Source organism: Anser anser (genome assembly GCF_964211835.1).
Source record: "Anser anser genome assembly, chromosome: 1".
NCBI classification, from domain to species: Eukaryota; Metazoa; Chordata; class Aves; order Anseriformes; family Anatidae; genus Anser; species Anser anser.
Window position 1 is genome coordinate 194,347,870 of NC_139720.1, and position 22,478 is coordinate 194,370,347.

Below are 22,478 nucleotides of genomic sequence, written 5' to 3' on the forward strand. Positions count from 1 at the left end.
ATTTATGGTGAACGCAGTGCTTTATGGTAAGCCAGGAGCGGCCCAGAGCTGGTCAGTTGACAGCACTGAGTAACCACTTACATAAGCAGTGAAATGCCGCAGCAAATACCCTGCGGTCGCTCCGTACTTTTATTCTAAGAATTAATTTCCCTTGCCGGGTAATTTGTTTTCCCCCTTTGTTTCTGTGTGCCTCTGCAAAGGTCTCCGGTGTCTTGTGCCTCCTTTCAGTACCTCTGAAAATAAGTACTCTAGCAGGCAGAACGGGATGGAAACTCTCCACATCCTGCTTACCGGGGGTAAATACTTAACTAGACGCAATGCGGTGGAGCACAAAGACCGGCGGTGGGGCTGCAGGTCAGCTCACGCTGCCCAGGAGCCCGCAGTCTGTTTCCCGAAGGACTTTGAGCACCAGTGCTCTGGCAGGCTGACCTGAAATCCAGCTGGGACGGGAAGGTCACACAGCCCTCTTACCCCCCGTGGCACCAGCTGAGGCTGCCAGCCCAGAAGCCTCGTCCGTCTGTCCTGCCACAACCATGTCTGCACGTCCCCACCAGGGACATGGGCAGGTAGGAATCTGTTGCGTTCTCCAGGAACTCCTTGATCCTTTGAATTTCAGCAGGATTACTTGGATTTTTAAAATTAAAAAACATTTTGTTTTTGTATTTTTTCTCCATGAGAGCCTCCCAAGCAATGCCCAAAGGGGGACTGCTTGGGTTGGAATTATACTCGTTGTGCACAGCACTCATACATTTTGCCTAATTTTCTGACAAAAATCCAATGACTGAGATGATCATAACAACTCAATTAGGCCAGAAGAAGACAAAAAAAGTGCTGAAGTCTGAAGCAGAAATGCTCCTGCTCCAGCCCTCCCTGCTGAGCTCCGCTCCTGACAGACATCAGGCCCCTGGCACCAAACCACAACCTGAGCGAGCCTTCCCCCTCGCTCCCAGCTCCCATATGCCTGGTCTCTATGACACCATTTGTTTTCTTTTACAGCTCTTTTCCTCTGTTGTTCAACATTCCTCCGAGATGAGACCTTCTACCTTCATCCCCGGCCAAGCCCCACCGCCAGCTCCCTGGGTGGTGCGTGGCTGCTCGCCCCTAGATCCAAGAGGCCGCAGCTGCAGCGCGTGGTGAGCCCGCGTCGGCGCTCCTGCCCTTCCTCCCCGCCTGTCAGAGCTTTCTAGGAAGGCAACGTCCTTCTCCCAGGTGGCCACCAGCAAACCCCACGAGCACTCACCCGACCAAGAGCAAGCCCTAGCCTGCTGTGAAGCTCTGCGGAGCTGGGGGTTGGCCTCTTCTTGCAGATAACTAGTGATAGGACTAGAGGGAATGGCCTCAAGTTGTGCCAGGGGAGGGTCAGGCTGGAAACGAGGAGACATTTCTTCTCAGAAAGAGCAGTCAGGCATTGGGACGGGTTGCCCAGGGAGGTGGTGGCATCACCGTCCCTGGGGGTGTTCAAGGAAAGGTTGGACGTGGTGCTTAGGGACACGGTTTAGTGGGTGATATCAGTGTTAGGGGGATGGTTGGACCAGATGATCTCGGAGGGCTTTTCCAGCCTTAATGATTCTGTGAAGGCTCCTCCTTATGACCACGCAGGAGCAGAGGCACAGTAGCCTCACCAGAAACACCACAGACACGTCTATGGTGGCTACAGGCATCCGAGCTGGCACCACCACAACCAGCACGCACCCGAAAGCTGCGGCTGTGCTGGGCTCACAGGCACGCCTGCCCCGACACCAGACTGGTAGCTCGGTGCTGCTCCCATTCACCACCTGGGGTCAGTACCAGCTGTGGGAATTTCAGACCTGTTTTCAGGACAGACATGCTCCAAGAGAGCCAGAAACAAAAAAGTAAATGTCAGGAAGGTTGTATCAAGCGTGTGTTCAAAACCCTTGATCCTTCTCATCTCTAGCAGATGCGAGATGCATCCCACTGCCTGCTTGGGCTTTGTGCTTTGGGAGGCTTGAGGAACGAGGGATCACGGCGCTGGCAGTACTGAAACATGTGGGCAGTGTTAGATAACGCTCAAAATCACTTTGCTGCTGCTGGGCTGAGGTCAAGGGAGCTTCCAGAGCTGTGGAAGGGACCCCCCCGAGATGCTTCTCCACAAACGATGAGGCCACTGCTTTAAAGTTTGCCCCAGTTGCAAATGCTACATCAGCGGTGGTCAGAAATTACTTGTAACAAGACCTTTAGAATTGGGACTGGTCCACATCAAAAAACACACATTTAACTTCATTTAAAAAGGTGGTGGTATCCAGTAGGCTAGAAAATAAATCTCAAAAGTTCCTTTTACTGCCTGTCACTTACATACAGCGTGCACTTCTTGCCGCTGTGCTGGCAGCACGGGGAGAGAGAGGAGAGCCGAGGCATTCCCGGCTGGATACGAGGCCACCCACGGAGACAACAGCCCCACTCCTTGTCTTTGCACGATGCAGGAAATCCCCGTTCCCCCTTCGTATCTTTTCGGATCATTTGAGGAGAAATTGTTATGAGTCATCTACAGCAGCTGCAGCTTCTTCCTAATGTTTTCTGCTGTTCGATGCCTTCATGACTCAGCTCGAGTTTCTCCCCCCTCCTCAAGGTTTACTTCTCCTTTTTCCTCCCAAGGGATGAGGATTTCTTGGTCTATTTTCATACCCCGCACTGTCCTTTCCATGGGCAAAACCAACTCAGGCTGCAGGGTCTCCCCCTCACCCTAGCTTAGACAAGCACGTGGGGGAAGCACTGCCCCTTTCGCTGCTGCCTTTTTGGACCTGGTCGTTTCAACTTGCCCCCAGCGTGAAGTGAGTATGGACGTAGCTGCCTTCAATTTTTTGGAGCCCTGTAGCCAAATTGGTGAACTTACGATTTAGGAGTTCTTCTTACTGAAAAGAGTAACAAACTTACCTGTAGGATTTGCTTTTTCCTTTGGTGGTGGCAGCCTGCAGTCCACACGACGACAACTTTCCCTGGCAGGACTAGATGAAGTGGTGTGAAAGCGGGAGTCACCTCCTTCCCCTGAGGCATGCTGCCAAGCACTACCAGGAACAGAACCCCACAAGCACACAAAGTGTCTGAGAAATGGGGAGAGGGGACTGCCGCCGCCAGCTTCCCCGTCCACAACAGAAGCCGGTAGGACCCCCAGCCTGGCCAGGCTGCGAGGGGCTGGGGAAGGGACACCATCTCCAGCCCCAGACAAGCTCCCCACCTCGCTCAGGAGGGCAGCAGAGATTACCAGACCTTTCCTTTCGGCTGAGGATGGTTTTGGCCCAGCTTTCTCTCGGAAGCAAAGAAACCCGAAGGGCCTTTCTAGTCCGAGACACCAAACAGAAGCTGCAGGAATCAGAAGGCAGTTTCGCCACTGCTAGTGAAACCACGATCTGTTTCTACCCCATGCCTTCTTCCGTATGCACATGCTGAAGCACATAAGGAAGCTTAGAAACAGAGGGAACAAAGTCAGTTCTGATTTTCTCCTCATTTTTGAGGGGACTAGAGACAGGAGAGACCCGTTGAGTCGATGTTTTAACACAAAGTGTGTGCGTTTAGCAAGCCAGTTACCCGTCATCCTTATTTGGACAAGGAAGTAAACAATAAACATAATTAACTAGCTTTGATGCTTTAATTGCCTGTCACTGAGCCGTTAATTCATATTTATCTGTGAATGTGCACCATTAACTGTGAAGTTTCATTTTACACCCAGAAGTGCATTCAAAGGGATGAAAAAAATCAATACAAACAAGGTGTGTCAAAGTAGTATAAAATAAGATTTATTTGCAAATCATTTTGACAATAAGGAAACAAGTATATCCCGGATGTACATCTTGGGGATTACATGACGGCTCTTTTGCCTTCTGAGATTTCCATTTATATGCACTACGGGACACCTCTAGAATTCAAAATGACGTTTGAAGTGTCCTTTTTTTTTTTTTTTTTTTTGCCTTGCTGTACTAAATAATTCCTTCCACAAGCACACTATGGGAGACTCAGAAGTCTTTTAACCAGAAACACACACACAACCATCACACGAAACACACAATGAAACCACCTTGGTTTACAAGGAAAACTTGCATGATAGCTGTTTCACATTTGTTTAACACCGTGTTAAGCACTATAAGATTCCCACAAGGAGAAGTGCCGTGTGCTGTAAGTTTAAAAACAAACCAAAACAACAACAAAAAAGCCACACAACCAAACACACCCCACCCCAAATGCCAGAGCTATACTGAAACCTCAGATTTATTTTCTCTCCTATGTAAGGACGTACAGTACATCTGGTTATGACCTGAGTTCTCTCTTGGAAGCTAAGGATCTGTGTCTCATGTAAAAAAAAATAAATCAAAAATTCATTATTTAGTAAGAACTGCTGTAGGTAAATGAACTCAGAATAAAGGCAACACAAACTGAGAGCCGATTTACCTTATGTGATGGTGGGAGGGGTAACTTCTAAACTCAGGTTACTCACAGCAGTTACAAAGGAAGCAGCAGTATCTTCAGAACACTTCTTCCATTTATTTCCACCTTTCTACCCAACCTCGTTCTCCTCATCTTTTGAAGTCAGGATATTTAAACTCTTAAGTCCTATTTTTAATTAGGTGAGATACCAAGATGAGTTTTGAAACCCCTAACGATTAAGGTCTCTGAGCAGACCACATTAAGCATACCTTGCTTTAGGGGGAGGTCCCAAGTGATCACCACAAAACAAAGAAATACCTGCTCAGAGAGGAGATCAAGGATTCCAAACTACATCTATTATTTTCAATATAGTTCTAGAAAATATTTCTTTTCGTAAAAGGTCCTTTTTTTTGCTTTATGAAGCTCAAAATAATTCCAATATTCAACACTGGATAGTATTTTTCCCCCTCTCCCATAAATATAATAATGCAAGAAAAGATGTCTAAGTGTCATTGTCACCAATTCAAATAAAGCATTAATGAATACAATAGATCATTCAAATGTGAATAAACATGATCTAGACATAAGAATATGCCCAAAATCATAACAGTAACAACTACAATCTTCTACGATCTTCTATTGTATCAGTGACAGCCATTTCATTTAATTATTTTGGCCAAAGGAAAAAAAAAAAAGAGAAACTAATAGAGTCTTAGAGACGTCATTTCATTTTGCCCTACTTTAGAATGACAAAACCCAGACCCAACTGAAGGCTCTCGATCATCACTCCACGTGATATCCCACCACGGGGATCTCCTTACCCCTTCTGGGAAACCTAGTGCGTCTTTATGGAAAAAATGTACCTAGTCATTTCACATCAATCACTGAAATGATTCTGGGAGCAAGGCACAGAATCCAGGACTCTCTTCACGCTGAATGCCTTAGCTAACATCAGACTGCCTCCTGAACAAGCTCAAAACAGGAAAAGCAAGAGACAATGATTCAGAACAAACATCATGTTGACAAACCCTGCTTTCTTCAACCCCAACTCAGCCATCCAAGCTTCAGAGAATGGCAAGAATTTGCACTCACCTCCTCTGGTTGTGCTCTCCCGTTAGACAGCTCCAAGCCTGTACTCTAAGCCATGTGGATCTCCACATCCGTGGCGTACCGCAGGGGTTAATCTGCAGGCGCCCACATTCTTTACTGGCCCCTAGATTTTATGATTTTAACAGTATTTCTGTGAGACAGAATTTGTCACATCTCTAAGGAGTTCCTAAAGTTTGTAAAATCCCTACCCTGAAAATCCACTATTTGCTAAGGAAGTATCAAAATTACTGAAAAAGTGAGTTAGTTCTGAGCACACCACCTTTAATGGCATCACTTAAAAAGACCCCGTGCAGTCTTACAAGTTGTGCTCTCTAACAGATCTAGGTCTGAAACCCAGCAATGCCCAGGGGTTTTAGAGGTCTTGCAGAAGTGATTCAGTTTTCAAACATCATTAAAGGATTTGGCAGATTAATATTATATGAAATCTGTAATACACTTGATAACATTTATAGTCCAATGATCGGTTAGAAGTATTATTGCATCTTAAGCGTAAAAATATAGGAGGTTCTATACAGAAAATTAAAATAGCATTAATCTAGTATTGATAGTCATATAAAATAACTCACAATTATGTAAGTTTCCATATTTAATTATACATTTAAAAATAAGTTATAAAAATAATTAAGCTTCTTTAAAACTCCTACGGTATCTTCTTTTAGGAGTTTTTACTCATATCTACTGATTGTCTAGCATCAGCAACAGCTTCTGGTACTCGAACAGTCATATCCTCCATTGATTTCTTCAAGCAGATCTGGCAGCCTAGACGTGATCTGTAAGGAAATAACATCGCCTTGAGCTCCAGCCAGTCATACATCTCACAGTACTTACAGCCAGCCCTGCTTCCCGGACATTCAGCCATCCCAAACACTTTGTGATCCAGAAACAGTCCCCTCGTGCACGGTCTTAATCAAGACCAGTAGTAAACTGCTTGCATCAGTGCAAAGATATGTGGCATTAGTCACGGTCACTGATTTCACTGATTGACATTCTTAGGTTACAGGCTTCAGCACGTTGGAAGTGGAACACCAAGTGCTTCACACTTGCTGATGCAACACAGTGATGGTGACCCTTCCTTTTTCGGTGGTTCACAGGCAAGGGTAGGGACAGACACTTGATGTCCCAGGGGAATTCAGCATCTCTGAAGAGACAAAGGCAATTAATCTGAAGGACAACCTCAGTAAAAGCACAGCCTAACCCACCCAGGGTCTGAAGACAGCCTGAAAAAACTGAACGTGCACTTGAACAACGCACCTGACAGCTTAGGTTAACCGAATTTTTACAGCTTGTCAAAAAGCTACATACAACCTGACTGAGAGATTAGGAACTTCTTTCCATTTCTATCCCTCGTATCTTTCTAAAAGCTCTCATCCAAGTCAAACCTCCCCCACCAACTTCTACCTGGAGTTCTAGACTTTTTTCCCTAATTATTTACAAGACAAAATTCCCATTTACCTCCTCTTAACATAGCTGCTGCCTAAGCAGGTATCTAAGAAGCAGCATCTTCCTATGACTAACATGGTTAAAAAAAAAAAAAAGCTCTGTGATAAGGTAATGGAGAGTACACGTGAACCACATGGGACATATTAACTACCCTATTACATGTACAAACGATAGCTACAGGGTCTTTAAAATGTCTAAAATTTGATCTCTTCAGAACTCACTCCTTGCAGGCTTAACACAGTGTTTGCCAGAAATTACATATACTAAAGAAGCCTGCCAACTTTTTACCAGTTCATAAACAAAGAAGCAAACTACAGCTGAGGATAACTGGGTCAGGTTTTTAACATGACCAAGTGGATGATAACACACTGCGGAAACCCGAATATATCCTGACAAGCACGTTTATGATCCTACAAATTCACCGACCCAATCAAAACATTATGTTCACAGAAAGAAGTGAATTAATGCAGTCTGTGTGTTGGGTAAGACAGATATAGGGAACTTTAAAAATGTATTTAATCTCAATAATCACTACATTATTACACAATGAATCCTCTCTTCCAGTTTTGCTTCTTTAGTCCAGCAACGTGCAGTGTCTTTCTTTGCTGTTTTAACATCGGAGTCTAAGGCTTACTCCCAGCTTTTTAAAGGAACTCAGCTAATTTAACATATACGCGTTCATTTTTAGGAATACCTAAGTGTTAGCAAGGATGTACAATATTCCATGTCACCAGCTGAATAATAATTTAATCAGGAATGTAGTCAGAGAGATCATAAAGAAGATACCACATTAATATGTGCACAGAACTCTTTCAAGTATGTAGAGAGCAACTGTTAAAGATCCTGGCTGAGTGCTACACCTGAAAGCAGTGTAAGTGACTGTATGCATCAGCTTCAAATTATTGTAATATATGCATAAATATATATTTTAGCAGAAGACTTCAACTTGTGAATATGCAAGCATAAAAGTATCTTTAAAAATTAATCCCCTAGAGAGATGCAATTTACGATATTTGTTTGCAAGGTTTAATTTGGCTCAATTCTGTTTTTCAGTTAGAACCAAAGCTAACTGCATATGTGCACTGCAGTGTTGACAACAGAGTTAACTTAATTTGAAATAACACTCTTTTTTTGAGCCTGCTACAGGATAAAACAAAGCACTAGGTAGAGCTAAATAACACTGTGACAAACAAACTACCTTCATCCACAGCATTTGCAATTTGATAGACCTTTAACCAGATTCCCCCCTCCCCTGACAGCCTAAGAAGTTTGGACATCCCCTCTCCCCCCCAGTAAAAGAAAGAATGATTTAGTTAATTCCTGCATGAAAGCCATTCACCCTTAACCATTTCAATGGGCCTTCCCTTTACTTCTTCTCATTCTATTTTTTTTCTTTAAAGAGGCAGGAAGTCAGAGTTGTACAAATACAAAGATACACTTAATCCCTATTTTGTCATGTAATAGTATTTTCTGGTTTTCTACCTGGTCCTACCTCATATTGCTGATCCATTTACTTTTTTTAAAAAACAAACAAACCAACAAACAAAAAACTTTAAACCAACATTCCTGGAAAGGCTTAGCTAGCTGCCATCCCGTTTCAAGTATGCAGTTACCACTGTTCCACCTGCCTCTCCATATGCATTAATCTGCATCTATTAACACCAAATTTTGTTTCCCATCACTCAACCACGTAAGATCCTTCTAGGTGCTGTCACAGCCAGTTTCTGACTTTACTGCAGAGTAACACAATACTGTACACGAGTTTCGTCATCTTACTCTTCATCTCTTCTCTCGAGTCATTCACAAACATGACCACTACGTAAAATCTAGCACAGATGACTTTGAGATCACACTGGTGATTTAGGTGTTTTAAGCCAACTAACTAAACCTCACGGGCAGTAGCTCAGCAGTGTCAGTTACTGAGTTCCCTTAGAACTCCTGGGTGAATACCACCTAGCCCTTCCCATTTGTTCCTACATCTTTATTTGCTGTAGTACCTCTTCCACGGACACATCAGTTAGACACAGATCTTTCAGGAAGTTCCCTGAAAAGAAAGCTTCCAGTGCACAGACATCCCGTAACATCTCCACTAAAAAACAATGGGAAAAAAAAAAGAAAACACCTTTGTTTTTAAATATCTATTTATAAGTGCACCTTCTACATCATCTATTAGTTCTTCACAAAGACAACCTTTCTGCTTCTGATTAGCTGAAACAGCCTGCTAAAAACTAGAAAAATATTCTTGTTTCTCATCTATTTTTTTCTTCAGTATTCTTTTTAAACATTTAATTTGCCAGGGTTTACTTTCCCCCCTCCCCTCTCATATTCTTACTTTCAGGAACCTCCATTATATTGCAGTTATTCAAAACGATTTTGTTTTAGCCTTTCTAATCATTCCCTCATTTTATGAGGCATTAACTTTCACAGCAGCTGCTAGCTGAAACTCTTCCAGTTCCAGAGAGTCACTGACAAGAAAAAAAACTTTTATCCTCAGACTTATGACAGAGCATGGCAGCACATCTCCATTGCAAAGCTTTGTATCAGCACGAGACCAGGGAAGCTATGGCAAACGTGAGAATCACTTAAAGCACTCTCTTCCAGAAAAGTCTTCCTCTCACACACATGAAAGATCCCTGGCCACAAGGAAGAACACATGATGTTAGGAAAACATGACACAAGTAGCATGTGCCTTCAGAGGGTCTAAAACTTAACTTAGTCTGAAGAAATTTGAGAGAAAATAGTGTTTAAACAGAGAGCTCTGGCTTTCCACTGTTTTTCAGTTCTTCAGTAAGACACCCTTGCTTTAAACCTTTAACTAAAAGATGGTTGAAGAAAAAAAAATGAAGCTGAAACAGGTTTCTCAGCTTTACTTATTTGCCTTCACAACCTCCTAAAAAGTTAAGATCTGGCTGAAATTCAAGAAAGTGTACCCTTACAGAGAAAACATTTGTCCAGGATTCCCATTGTTGGTACAAGGAGATAAATGAGTTAATTCAGAATACTTCTTTGCAGAGACATTAAAAAATAAATGCTATACAGGCCAGGTATAAAGCCCTCTGAAACCACTGGAAAGATTCTCAAAGACTTCCAACACGCAGTTGTTTTTAAACCTGAAGGAAATGGCTTAAGAAACCTCTCGGTGTAGCTGCCTATAGCTCCCGTGGCTATATTCTACGATACAGGCTATGTGCACACCAGCAAGCAGTGCGGCCCCCTAGGAACAGGCGTGCGGAGTGACGAGGTCTGTGACGAGGCTGTGACTCCCATGTCAGAAGGCATGTGACAGCGGGGAGCTGCAGAACAGAAGGTTACTTCACTAGCACGTAAAAAAAATAGCATTGAAAAAACAAAGAGGTTGTGGAATGTCCCTCTTTGGAGATCTCCAAAAGCCACCTGGACGTGGTTCTGGGCAGCCTGCTCTGGGTGTTCCTGTTTGAGCAGGGGTGGGACCAGATGGCCTCCACAGGGCCCTTCCAACCTCAACCATTTTGTGGTTCTGTGAAAAGAAGATCTGACCCAAACTAAAATGCTAATGTAAAAATATCCATAAAGTACATTGACTGGATACACACTGATGGAGACAGAAAACAGAAGGGAAACAAGAACAAGGAAATTCACATACACGAATGCACTGGCAAAGTTTCTGGTGAAGGAACTGGGGTTTTGGTCACACTTCCGTATCTGATGCTTCTGCATCAGACAAAAGAGCAAGCGCTAGAAACTGCTACTCTTCAGTTTACAAAAACTGACAGTATTGTCATGAATATTTCATCAACTGTACTGACATCAGTATGAATTCAGAAAAACAACAGCTAAACTTGCCGGTTGTATCCGTGCAACAGAATCCAGCTATTCATTAAAAGCTGATTAAGGTATTCTAAGAATACTGGACTGCCCCATCCGCAAACCCTCCTTTCTGTTCTTTGATGTAGGGAAGCATTAGGGTGCCTTACGTTTCTGTGAGGCCGTATGCCAGGTCTAACATGTCCATCTCTTCATCAGTAATTGCATCTAGCTTCTCAAATATGTGGTCTTCAAAGATTAAATGGCAAGTCGAACAGGCTAACGTTCCTTCACACGCACCTAAAGAAAATAGCAAGGTAACAGAAAACTCAAATTCCAAATTACTGTATTTCAGAAGAATTGCTTCATATATATATATATAGGTTTATATATATATATATATAGGTTTTAGCTACTTAAGTAAAGAGGGGGATTCATCATCAGATCATAAGAACCACACAGAAAGCACTGTGCTGTTACACTTCATAACAGTATCAGCAGCACATATTCAAAGCAAGCATGATGCTGTACTAGAAGATCCAGTATCATGTCTTCAAGTACATAAAAACAAATGTGGAAAAATAATTTAATAAAATGTAAAAGGCTGAATAATGTAAACGTTGTCACATCAACAATTTAAGTGTCTAAATGTTGGGGAAAATAGTAGTAAGTAAAAAATAAGTTAAAAAAATCACACCAACCATTGTGTTTAAACAGTGAAAGGTGTTTTTGCAGTTGTAAAGCCAGCAGCAGCAACTGAATCGAGTGCAGCTGAATCATACAACAGTTTTACGAAGTCTTAATGCACAGATACTTCTCTTTATTACTGCACGTGGGATGCCCCCTAGTGCTAGAAGTAAATAGGTAAGATTTACATTTTACATTTCTCCCTCATTATTTTGTCCCCTCTAAACACAGAACATAGTTTTGCATTATTCCATTGCATTATTCCCCTGCCCTAGTGTGATGCTTCATTATCAAATCATTATTGAAACAGGTGCAGCCTATGTTATAATTAAAGGTTGCTACAGTATGTCAAACATTTACCTTGGACATTATTTAGAGTTTACTGACAGCATTAGTTTTCCTCCCTACCACACTGCTTTAAAATGGCTGGTACTTACACAAACTGAGAGAATATTAACTGTAGAATCCAGGCAGACTAGTCAAAAGCCTGTATGATACATTTAATAAAATGATACATAAAGCTAGTTATCCCAATGTTACAGGTTTTTATAACTCTTCTTCCCCAAATGTATACAACTCATAGCAAGATTCTGTAGAATTGTCTTAAAGATTATTACTAGCAGTGAAATGTATTCATACTTCAATAAAACATACCTCAGATTGCAAGCTGTAGTGCACTAACATACTTATTTTTTTCCTGTAACTGCTCCATGCTATGTATTAACTTACGCAAACTGTAATTCCATTTCCTGCTTTACTTTGCACTATTATTTCTTAAACTCATGTTCGTTTAAATACCTGTTCTGAAAGCCGGCTTTGCACAGTCTGAATCCTGTAACTTTCATGGAACTAACCACGGAAAGTCCAAAGTTTGACGGAATATAAACGTTTTATAACTTCCTCCTGTTTTGATTTTGAACAGACCTTGTACTGAGTTAGAATTCCACCAGCACATTGGCCTCCTTTACCCCTGTCCTTTTTATAAGCAGCAATCTTTCTGCTCTCCCCTGCGACGTGACACGTATCTGGTCGTTTCTTTCACTCAGCTCTCAAATACCACAGAAATTTCTGCTATAAAAAGGCAAACAACAAATTAAGATCACACGACAATACAGAAGTAACCTGACGCTATTAGAAATACACCATTTGTGTGTTGCCTCCAGAACCTTTCAGCTCAGAAGAGCTTGCAGGTGGCATCTTTCATCTTTATAAAGAAATTTGTCCGAACAGCCAGGGATCAAGTTAGGAAAGCTAAAGCCCTGATGGAATTAAATCTGGCTGGAGATGTCAAGGGCAACAAAAAAAGCTTCTACAAGTGATAAAATGATAAATGTCATTTATCAGTCATGTCAGTGATAAAATGAAGGCTATGGAAATTGTGGGCCTTCTCCAGAAGGAAACGGGAGACCTGGTTACCCAGGATATGGAGAATTCTGAGGTACTTAATGACTTTCTTGCCTGTCTCCACCGGCAAGTGCTCCAGCCCCACTGCCCAACTCACAGAAGGCAAAGGCAGGGATTGCGAGAGTGACGAACCTCCCACTACAGAAGAAGATCAGCTTAGACCACCTAAGGAACCTGAAGGTGCCTAAGCCCACAGAACCTCATGAGATGCATCCAAGGATCTGGAGGGAACTGGCAGATGAAGTTGCTAAGCCACTGTCCATCATATCTGAGAAGTTGCGGCAGTCTGGTGAAGTTCCCACTGACTAGAAAAGGGGAAACCTAACCCCATTTTTAAAAAAGAAAAAAGGGGACAACCATGGAACTAACAGGCCAGTCAGTCTCAGCTCTGTGACCAGCAAAATCAGTTTCCTCCTGGAAAACATGGAAAACAAAGAGGTGACTGATGACAACCTACACAGCTTCACCAAGGGCAAATCCTGCTGCACGAATTTGGTGGCTTCCTATGATGGGGTTACAGCATTGGTGGACGAAGGAAGAGCAACTGATGTCCTCTACCTGGACCTGCACAAAGTCTTTGGCATTGTCCTTTACAACATCCTTGTCTACAGATTGGAGAGACATGGATTTGAGGGATGGACCACTCGGTGGGTAAGGAATTGGTTGGATGGTTGCACTCAGAGTTGTGGTCAACGGCTCAAGGAACAAGTGGAGACCAGTGATGAGTGGAGTTCCTAGGGGGTCTGTATTGGGAACAGCTCTATTTAACATCTTTGTCAGTGACGTGGACACCGGGATTGAGAGAATCCTCAGCAAGACTGGGGGTGACACTAGGTTGGGTGGTGCAGTCGACACACTGGAAGGAAGGGCTGCCATCCAGAGGGCCCTGGAGAGGTTTGAGAAGTGGGTCAGTGCAAACCTCAGGAAGTTCAACAAGGCCAAATGCAAGGTCCTGGATCTTGGGCAAACCCAAGCACAAATACAGGCTGGGTGGAGAGTGGATTGAGAGCAGCCCTGAGGGTGTTGGTTGGTCAGAAGCTCAACATGATCTGGCAATGTGCATTTACAGCCCAGAAAGCCACCTGTGTCCTGGGCTGCACCAAAAGCAGCGAGGCCAGCAGGGTGAGGGAGGGGATTGTCCCCCCTGCTCTGCTCTTGTGAGACCCCACCTGGAGCCCTGCGTTCAGCTCTGGGGCCCCCAGCACAAGTAGGACGGGAAGCTGTTGGAGCATGTCCAGAGGAGGGCCATGAGGATGATCAAAGGGCTGGAGCAGCTCTGAGATGAAGGACTGAGGGAGTTGAAGTTGTTCAGCCTGGAGAAGAGAAGGCTCCGGGGAGACCCTACAGCGGCCTGCCAGTTCCTAAAGGGGGCTACAGGACAGCTGGGGAGGGACTCTTTGTCAGGAGGTGCAGTGATAAGACGAGGGGAATGGTTTTAATCTAAAAGAAGGTAGGTTTAGATTAGATGTTAAGATGAAATTCTTCACTCAAGAGAGTGTTAAGACCCTGGCACAGGCTGCCCAGAGAAGCTGTGGATGCCCCATCCCTGGAGGTGCTCAAGGCCAGGCTGGATGGGGCTTTGGGCAACCTGGTCTGGTGGGAGGTGTCCCTGCCCATGGCAGGGGGGTGGAACTGGGTGGGCTTTAAGGTCCTGTCCAACCCAAACCATTCTGTGATCTTTCAGATTCCACCCTGATGGCACTCTGTCCATGTTGCCCTCCTTTAACACTCAAAAGCTCACCTCAAATAATTTGTTTAGAACTTGATCCAAAATATTCTATGTACCTGCAGGAAAATAACAGGGAAAAGAATCCAAATAAAGTCCACCTAGGTTTTACAAATAAACTCATAAATATTTTTGAATAAACTGGTAATACACCATGATTTCTTGACACTGAATATGGTATTCAAGGAATCTACTTACCAAAACCATCTATGTCTAGATTATTTTCAATAACAACATCCAGCAGTGAATCTCCAGGTTTTCCTTTGGCCGTTAGTTTTTCACCATCACGATTGATGAAGTGAACGGTTATTTTATCTTCTGAGCTGAAAAAGAAAAGTATGTAATAAAACCAAAGAAACAAATCAAAAATTGTTTAGACCTTTAAAAATTGATCTAATACTACAACAGAAACCAGCACCCACTGTAAGGGTGCAGAAACCCAAGGAAGTTACTGACTTTTACAAACTGTTATAGGTAGAGGCGTTCACTGCTGTACCTGAGACATGAAAACAACAAGAAAACCTTTCATTTGTGTTTTGTCACTAGAAGCTACGCAGAATCCCGATGCATCACCTTTCACCACAGAGAGTCAGAGCTATTTTATTTTAGGCACTCTATTTGCATTTTTGCCAAATAAAACAGTTAATTGCTTCTCTTCACACCTTTCTGGGGACTCTTGCTTTGCATTTACAAAATGTTGATTGTTCTCACCATTATCTGCTAGATCAACGTTAAGGTCTTCCCACTTCTGCTTAGAGTTTAAGGCATTCTAACTTATTAACTCCAAAATTTAATTCACTTCTCCTCACAATAATGGAAATACTCCAAAAGCATTCTGCTTTTTTGAGCGTGGGTTTTCTTAGGATTTCACTTTGTAAATATTTATTCTAGCAAAGGTCATTAAAATTTCGACATGGGCATCAAAAAAACAGGCTTCCTGCTTTGCTTTTCAGACAATTGTGTATATTTAAGAAAAATTTTCCCTCGTACTCTGCATAAAAATTTCTTAAGACTAACGTTTTTGATATGGAAAAAACAGGGATTTTTGGTGTTTCATGTTACGTTGTTTCACATGCAAAGCAAAAGGAAAGTTTTTAACATACTAGTAAATAAAATAGAGTTTGTTTGTTTAAACAGACTATTCTCTTTCTCACAGTAAGTAAGCAAAACAAGAAATACTTGTTGGGCAGACAGGGAAGAAATCTGCTAAGAGATGAGAGAGATATAGGGAAAAAAAAAAAAAGGAAGCTAATGCAACATCTTTATTTCAATGTGAAATCCATGTTTAAGAACAGCATGCTTGGTATTACCCTAACTCTTTTTAATAATTGTGGGCTTTGAGTGATCTATGACACGGAAAGCAGACAAGCTTGAAAATCTAGTCACCCCCTAGGAAACTCATAAGGAAACTCGTAAGACTGAATATGAAAACAAAAATTTAGAAGTGGCCTTACTGAAACATCAGTAGGTTGATTATTTTTGGAACCACCTATAAAAGAAAATGTAATTTTAGCAATTAAAGTTGAAGTCTGTTTTGAAAAACAAACACGTTTGTTGCTCCAGACTTAATGTACATGCCACAACTGGAAGGCAGCTGGCAGCAGGAGGTGCAGTGATTGCTCAATCCTAGTCATATCGTCCCGCAGCCCGTTCTCTGGGAGACAGCCACGGGCTACTGTTAATTCTGAATTCATTTCAAAATGATAATCGATAATGAAGGGTTGACCTTGCAGATCTGCATGGCTCAACTGGAGCACGCACTACAATAAAATTCAGAAATCTTCGAAGATGTATCTTTACAAAACGTAATTAATGTCACACAGTCACACCTGTGATGTCACCAGAGCGCCTCCAGCAAGCCATCCTGAGGAGGTTTAAGCAGTAACCACTCTGCTCTTCTTCCCGCCCCTCTGTTCAGGTCACCACCTCCCACAGCACAACCCAGGAGATGGGCACCCACTTCTCAGACATGCTAGTGCAACATCCACCACCTTCACCAACCGTCAGCTTCACTGCAGGTTTAGGTCTGATGGGTTTAGATTGCATCCGGAAAGGTATAGGCTCCTATTCACACAGCCAAAGGAAACCACTAACAGTTTTGTTTTGTTTTTTTTTTTTTAAAGTTCTCCAAAAAGCTCTTCCAGAGCTCACTGAAACACCCTCTGATACACTGAAGTACTTCTGTCAATATGACAAACATGATCCTAACAGGAGACGCAGGTGTGCCTGCATTTATGGACATCCTCTGGCCATGGTAAGCACTAAATATTTGTTCAGTATCCAAAACACACCCTTTTCCTCTACTATAGGATAATGCGATCACCAGTAACATGGACCAGATAGCGAGATGTCTGGCCACAATCCTACGAGATGACAAGAACCTTTGTAAAAGGTAAGCCATCTTCCCCCCTAAGCCACTTTTCAAAACATATCTGAAACTATCTGTGACTACACTTTAATTTGGGATAACACCACAGCGTCACGAGAAGAACGGTCCTCCTGCCCCTCCTTGGCTGCTTGCATCGCCAGCATTCCCATGGTCACCCAGTAAACCACGGTGGCAAGAAGACGGGCTGAAAGCTGGCCTTCAGAGGCCTGCAGCCACACCAACATCACAACAGGGACACGGTCAGACCTACCGATTACAGCTGCTTAAAACAACTGTTACTGCAATTTTATGAGGAAGTTTCACGATCAGCTTAGGCTGAACTCTTTCTAACACACAAAGATGGTTTGGGGCATCCAAGAGCTTAGTGATATGGTTCAGTGGAGGACTTGTTAGTGTCAGGTCAGAGGTTGGACTCGGTGATCTTGGAGGTCTCTTCCAACCTAGATGATTCTGTGATCCCCACTCTGAATTTCCCTTGGCATCATTCTTAGGCCAATATAACTGCAAGTGAACTCATTTTGCTAATCTGGCCGAAAACCAACCGCAAAAACGAAGTACTCTGAGCTAACCCAGCAAACGGAACTGACAGAAGGGCCACTGCCCACCACAAAATGAGAAACAGGAACGGGATCCCCCGCCCTGTAGCCACAACCTTAGACGAGCTCCGGCCAGCTGTGGAACAGCACCGTGGCTGTGCGCGCCCAACCGGTGCTGCACGCGGCAGGGGACAAGGGAAGCACCATCTTTAAGTCCCCAGTTTTTGTTAAAGAACGTTATGGGAAGTAATCTCTTCTGCAGGGCCTAATCCACTCGGGTTAATAACTGAAACTGAAATTTATTTGTGACAACATTAAAGATACCTTAGTCCTCCAGTAGGATCTGTTTTTCTGCTATTGCCACCTTCACTACTCTTCCCACAGCCAAAAAGTTTAATTCAAAAAGTGTAAGTCACCGAGGCTTTACTGTGCATGAGCCTGACTGGTGAAAATACTTTCAGAAATGGATGTACATAATAAATAATCAGGTCAGTCAGACATTCAAAACACACACCGTGCAGACCTTTTTGATGACTGGGAGATACCATTAAAAGAAAAACCACATCTACATGAAACGATATTTAGGGCTTATGAGTTTCAAGCAACATGGCTTTTGGCTACCCAGACATCGTTTGCATGGGGGGGTGGGAACCACACACACCATCCTGCAAAGTAGTCACAGAAAATTAACGTGAAACAAATGCCAGGTCTTGCGCAAGCATAAATAGCCTCAGGATTACCAGAAAGAACCAAACGTATTTTGTGTGATTTGCATAAAACATCCCAATTCATGCTTAGTTGAACCTTTTTTCTTTTTTTTTTTTTCTTTTTTTTTTTAAGCTGCCTGTAAAATAAAATTCATTTCTTCACTTGGTTGCCACAGTCCTATCACCATTGTTACCAACCTACATGAACGAAGACACCCTAAATTAAGCATGCTGCAAACAAACTGAAGAGCACCAAAGAGCTGTAAGTGCTGTTCGCTGTCCCTCCTGTGCAAACAGGACACATACTGCAAGAATCCTGACAGCCGCCACTCCTCCCTTAAAAAAGGTGCCCTTCTGCATCTTCAGCCACTACTTCCGAGTACCATCTATATTCCTTCAAACGAACAAACAAAAAAAGATAACTGCATCCTTCTGCTGCACGTGGAGAAACCTACTCCATTATTTCCAGATTTTTTTGGTTCATTCAACAGCCCTAATTGCCAGTAGAATTTCATTAAATTATTACAGAAGTCTTAGAATATGGAAGTTACAAATCTGAACTAGTCCTTAAACATGCAGCAATTACATAGTGACACCAAAAATACTGTCTAAATATCTAAACTGCTATAAAGAATTCTTAGATAACTACTGTTCATCACAAAATGAAAGGTGGGGAAACGGGGAAGAAAACAGGCTGAAGATACATAACAAAACTGGGAAGGAAAACATAATGTTTGATGCCCCACTGACCCCCTTTGGAAACCTCTGCTCACAAGAATCTCTTCCGCTGACAATTTTACCTGTTTAGGTCTTCATCCTCTAAACATAAATACAGGTAACTTTACATGTAAAAACAACGAGGCATGAATGTTTTTACTGGACTAACATTGACTATACAAATTTCAGGAACCAATTCAACCAATAAAGGTATGACGAGAGAAAAATAACTTGCATGTAAATTGAGGAACTACTAATGTATGAAAGAAACCAAAAGTTTTTTTCCTTCCAAGTCATTTAGCTGGATTATAACGTATTATTTAAACAATACATTTGAAATGCTTGCTTGTGCGAACTCTTTTGCGGGTATGCTTGTGCAATGTGTGTGAATAGATGGCCGGTCTGTTTACAAGCCTGCATTCAGTCTGTGTGAAGGACCTGAGGGATTCTTGGTCTTATATAACAATTAGGTAAGGAAATGTCTTCCCTTTTCAGTAGACCATTTCATCTTATTTTACCCTGCTCAATAACTTAATATTTTTTTAGAGTTCTGACAATGCTTTTCAAAGTGTTTTTGTTTGTTTGTTTTGTTTTTTTCAGTGACCTCAAAATTAATGATGGTCTCGGCAGGTTAGTGGAGACCTATTTATTAAGGCATTAGAGTCACTCAGAGAAGCAACCTAAACAGGCACCATACACGCCTTGTACAGGAGTCCTGAACTACGAGGCTTGTTTGTCTCTCTGTATTAAAAGATTAAAAGTATCTGCTGGCACAAAGTGAAGAGCACCTACAGGAGCGTTTGTTTAAAACCAAACTGCTGAAACGACTTTGATGGCGAGGGCACTACCCAACCCTCTGGAAACAGGCTAGGCTGCCCTGATGTTGGGCAGCCCACTGTGGGTTTTGTTCTTAGTCAGAGAAACTCCTCTGACAACCAAGTTAATTTGCCTTTTAAAAGTGTATTTTAAATACTGCAAGTTACCTGCGGGCTCACACCTTTGGATACACAGGCTACAGTCTCGGAGGCCACGCATAAACAAGTTTCTGATTACGTGTAGTGTTGCAAATCTGTAGTCGTGGACTGTGCAATATTGGTGCCTACAGGGCTCGAGCATGCCACAGCACACGCTGAGGGCAGGAGGGGCCCTGCACATCTGCGTATGTGCTCCTCGGTAAAGAGAAACTGTACCACAAGCAGGGGAGATCTTCAGATCTGTGCTGCGCTTCCACCACCGATTTAGTCAACCTTACGAAATTAAAAAAAAAAAAAAAAAACAACAGAATACACCGGCCCCAAACCCCCTCACGGCCCCCTGAGCCCGGCCGGGGGTCACCAAGGGGCCGCCCCCTGACAGACGAAGCGCGGCCGGGCCCTGCCCCGAGCTCCTCCGGGCTCATCACGGACCGGGGGCGGGTGCCCAGGGCCGCCCCCGCCGCCCAACGATCGCTGCCCTCAGCCGTGCCCGCTCCGCCGCCCTTACCTGCGCGCCGCCCGGGCGGAGAGGCCGAAGGGCCGGGCCAACAAGGCAGCGGAGCCGCAGCCCGGCCTCGTCCCGGCTGCCGGCGAGGAGGAGAGGAGCCAGCGGCGGCAGGAGGAGGAGGAGGCGGCGGCGCGGAGAAGGCTGAGGAGGCGGGCGGGCGGCGGGGCCGCCATGTTGCGGCACGGAAAGGAGGCAAAGTCCCAGTGCTGCCGCCGTCTACGGCGACTCTCGTAAGGGTTTACGCCGCCTGCGTAGCGCGCTGCCCGCCCACTGCTGACGGCGTCGAGAGGGGACGGCGCCACGGGAGCGGCGGGGGTTACGCAAAGTGCGCGGCGCTGCGCCGTAATGGTGCTGGGCGGCGCTCGCTGCACCGGCCGGCCCCTGAGGGTGGTCCCTCAGAGCCCGGCGTGTCCTCCTGTCGTCCCCGGCTGGGGCTGGGAGGGATTTCGAGGGTCTGCTGGCCCAAGGAGTTCTTATTAAATTCGCAATGGTGGTTTAATAAACCTGACGTGTGGCGGATGGGGATCTGTGGTTCTGGGCAGGGAAGAGGTGGTGGTGATGGTGATGTGGTGATGGTGTGGTGTGGTGTTGGTGATGGTGATGGTGTGGTGTGGTGTGGTGTAGTAGTGGTGGTGGTGGTGGTGGTGATGGTGGTCGTGGTGGTGATGGTTGGTGGTGATGGTTGGTGGTGATGCTGGTGGTGGTGTTGATAGTGTGGTGATGCTGGTGGTGGTGATGGGTTGGTGGCAATGGTGGTGGTGATGGTGATGGTGGTGGTGGTGGTGATGGTGATGGTGGTGGTGGCGGTGGGGTGGTGTTGGTGGCTCAGAGGTCTCAGCTGTCCCCTGGGCTGGCCACACAGGATCACAGAGAAGTTCCTAGGTCCTTGCTGCTGTTTCTTCTGGCAGAATATCAACTTCTAAATCCCAGGCAGCAGCAGAGGGACAGCAAAGCTATCAGAGGTTTTAGCGGGAGGAGAGCTCAAATATCAGTATGGAAATGTTGAGATTTCCTCAGCTGTACAGACCACACACAGACTTAAGTTGTCTGCAATATACATGTCGGCCTACAAGATTTGATTATGTTGTTAAGTAGATCATCCTAACATACTTAAATTGGAGAGTGAAAAAAGGAAAAAATACAGCATTTACTTTGAAATAATATTTTCAAACAGGAGTGGAAATAAATGGGGAAAAGGAAGAATTGTTTGCTTCTAGTGCTCTTAGGTACACAAGATTGTTCCTGATGCCTTAGGATTTCAGGAGTATATTTTTGTTGCATCAGAGTAAGATCAGTGAGGGAGATGACATTATACAATCTAATTTACACTGGTGTATTTTCTTTAAGTAAAGGAGAAGGTTGTGGTGGAAAGGTAAAGAGCCACCAAACTTTCTATTCATAAACCAAGTGACTTAAATGTGCCAGTTTTCTGGAAAAAATGTTTATTGTTGTTATCCTTTACAATCTAGTATTCTTTCTGTAAAAGAAATATTTGTCTCTCCCCACCTAGCTTTAAGATGGGATTTTAGAAGTGTTACAGTTACCTTAGATGCGCAGTGTATCTCTAAATTTCAGCTGGCAGGTGGAGGTCCTTTATTTTTTTCTAGGCAATTTCTGTAGTAACTGTCACAGAGGCGCCAAGTAACTGAAGTCAGGTGGGTTACCACTGTGTAGTACAAGCAGAATCCCTTTCAGTTGTTCTTTGATTACAAGCAAAGTAATTGCATTTGTTCAAACACACTTTTCATAGAGCGACATTCATTAAATATAACTGAAACCAACGCACAGAATATGTTTATTAGATCATACATTTACATAAATACAGTCAGCATACTTGAATATCACAGAACAGTCACTGAAATAAACAGCAGGAGGCCATATCCTCAATTAGTATGCTGGTATCCTCTCACCCATGCAGAGCTCTGTTTCCTTAGGTTTCTCTCTTTTGCAACACCAAAGAATGTGGCTGCAAAGAATATGGTTTATTTCAGCATTGTCAGGTCAGCATTGAATCATATGCATATATGTAAGGCAGTATATAGCTAAATATTTCAGCTTTATGTGGATTTCAAATATTGTACGGTCAAAAGAGTGCATCGGATAATCTAGTCTGACTTTAA

The 22,478-nt window shown here is 43.6% G+C and overlaps 1 protein-coding gene across 1 annotated transcript; it reads right to left on the reverse strand.

Moving 5' to 3' along the window:
* Nucleotides 1-3,730: 3,730 nt before the first annotated feature.
* Nucleotides 3,731-20,713, reverse strand: FDX1 (ferredoxin 1). The gene is made up of 4 exons (XM_083810795.1): nt 20,359-20,713; nt 14,726-14,850; nt 10,881-11,010; nt 3,731-6,257 (listed from the first exon to the last, which is right to left on the reverse strand). Exons 1-4 carry the CDS (start codon nt 20,529-20,531, stop codon nt 6,143-6,145), a joined length of 543 nt encoding a protein of 180 aa, XP_083666921.1. The 5' UTR covers nt 20,532-20,713; the 3' UTR covers nt 3,731-6,142.
* Between the last annotated feature and the right edge of the window lie 1,765 nt (nt 20,714-22,478).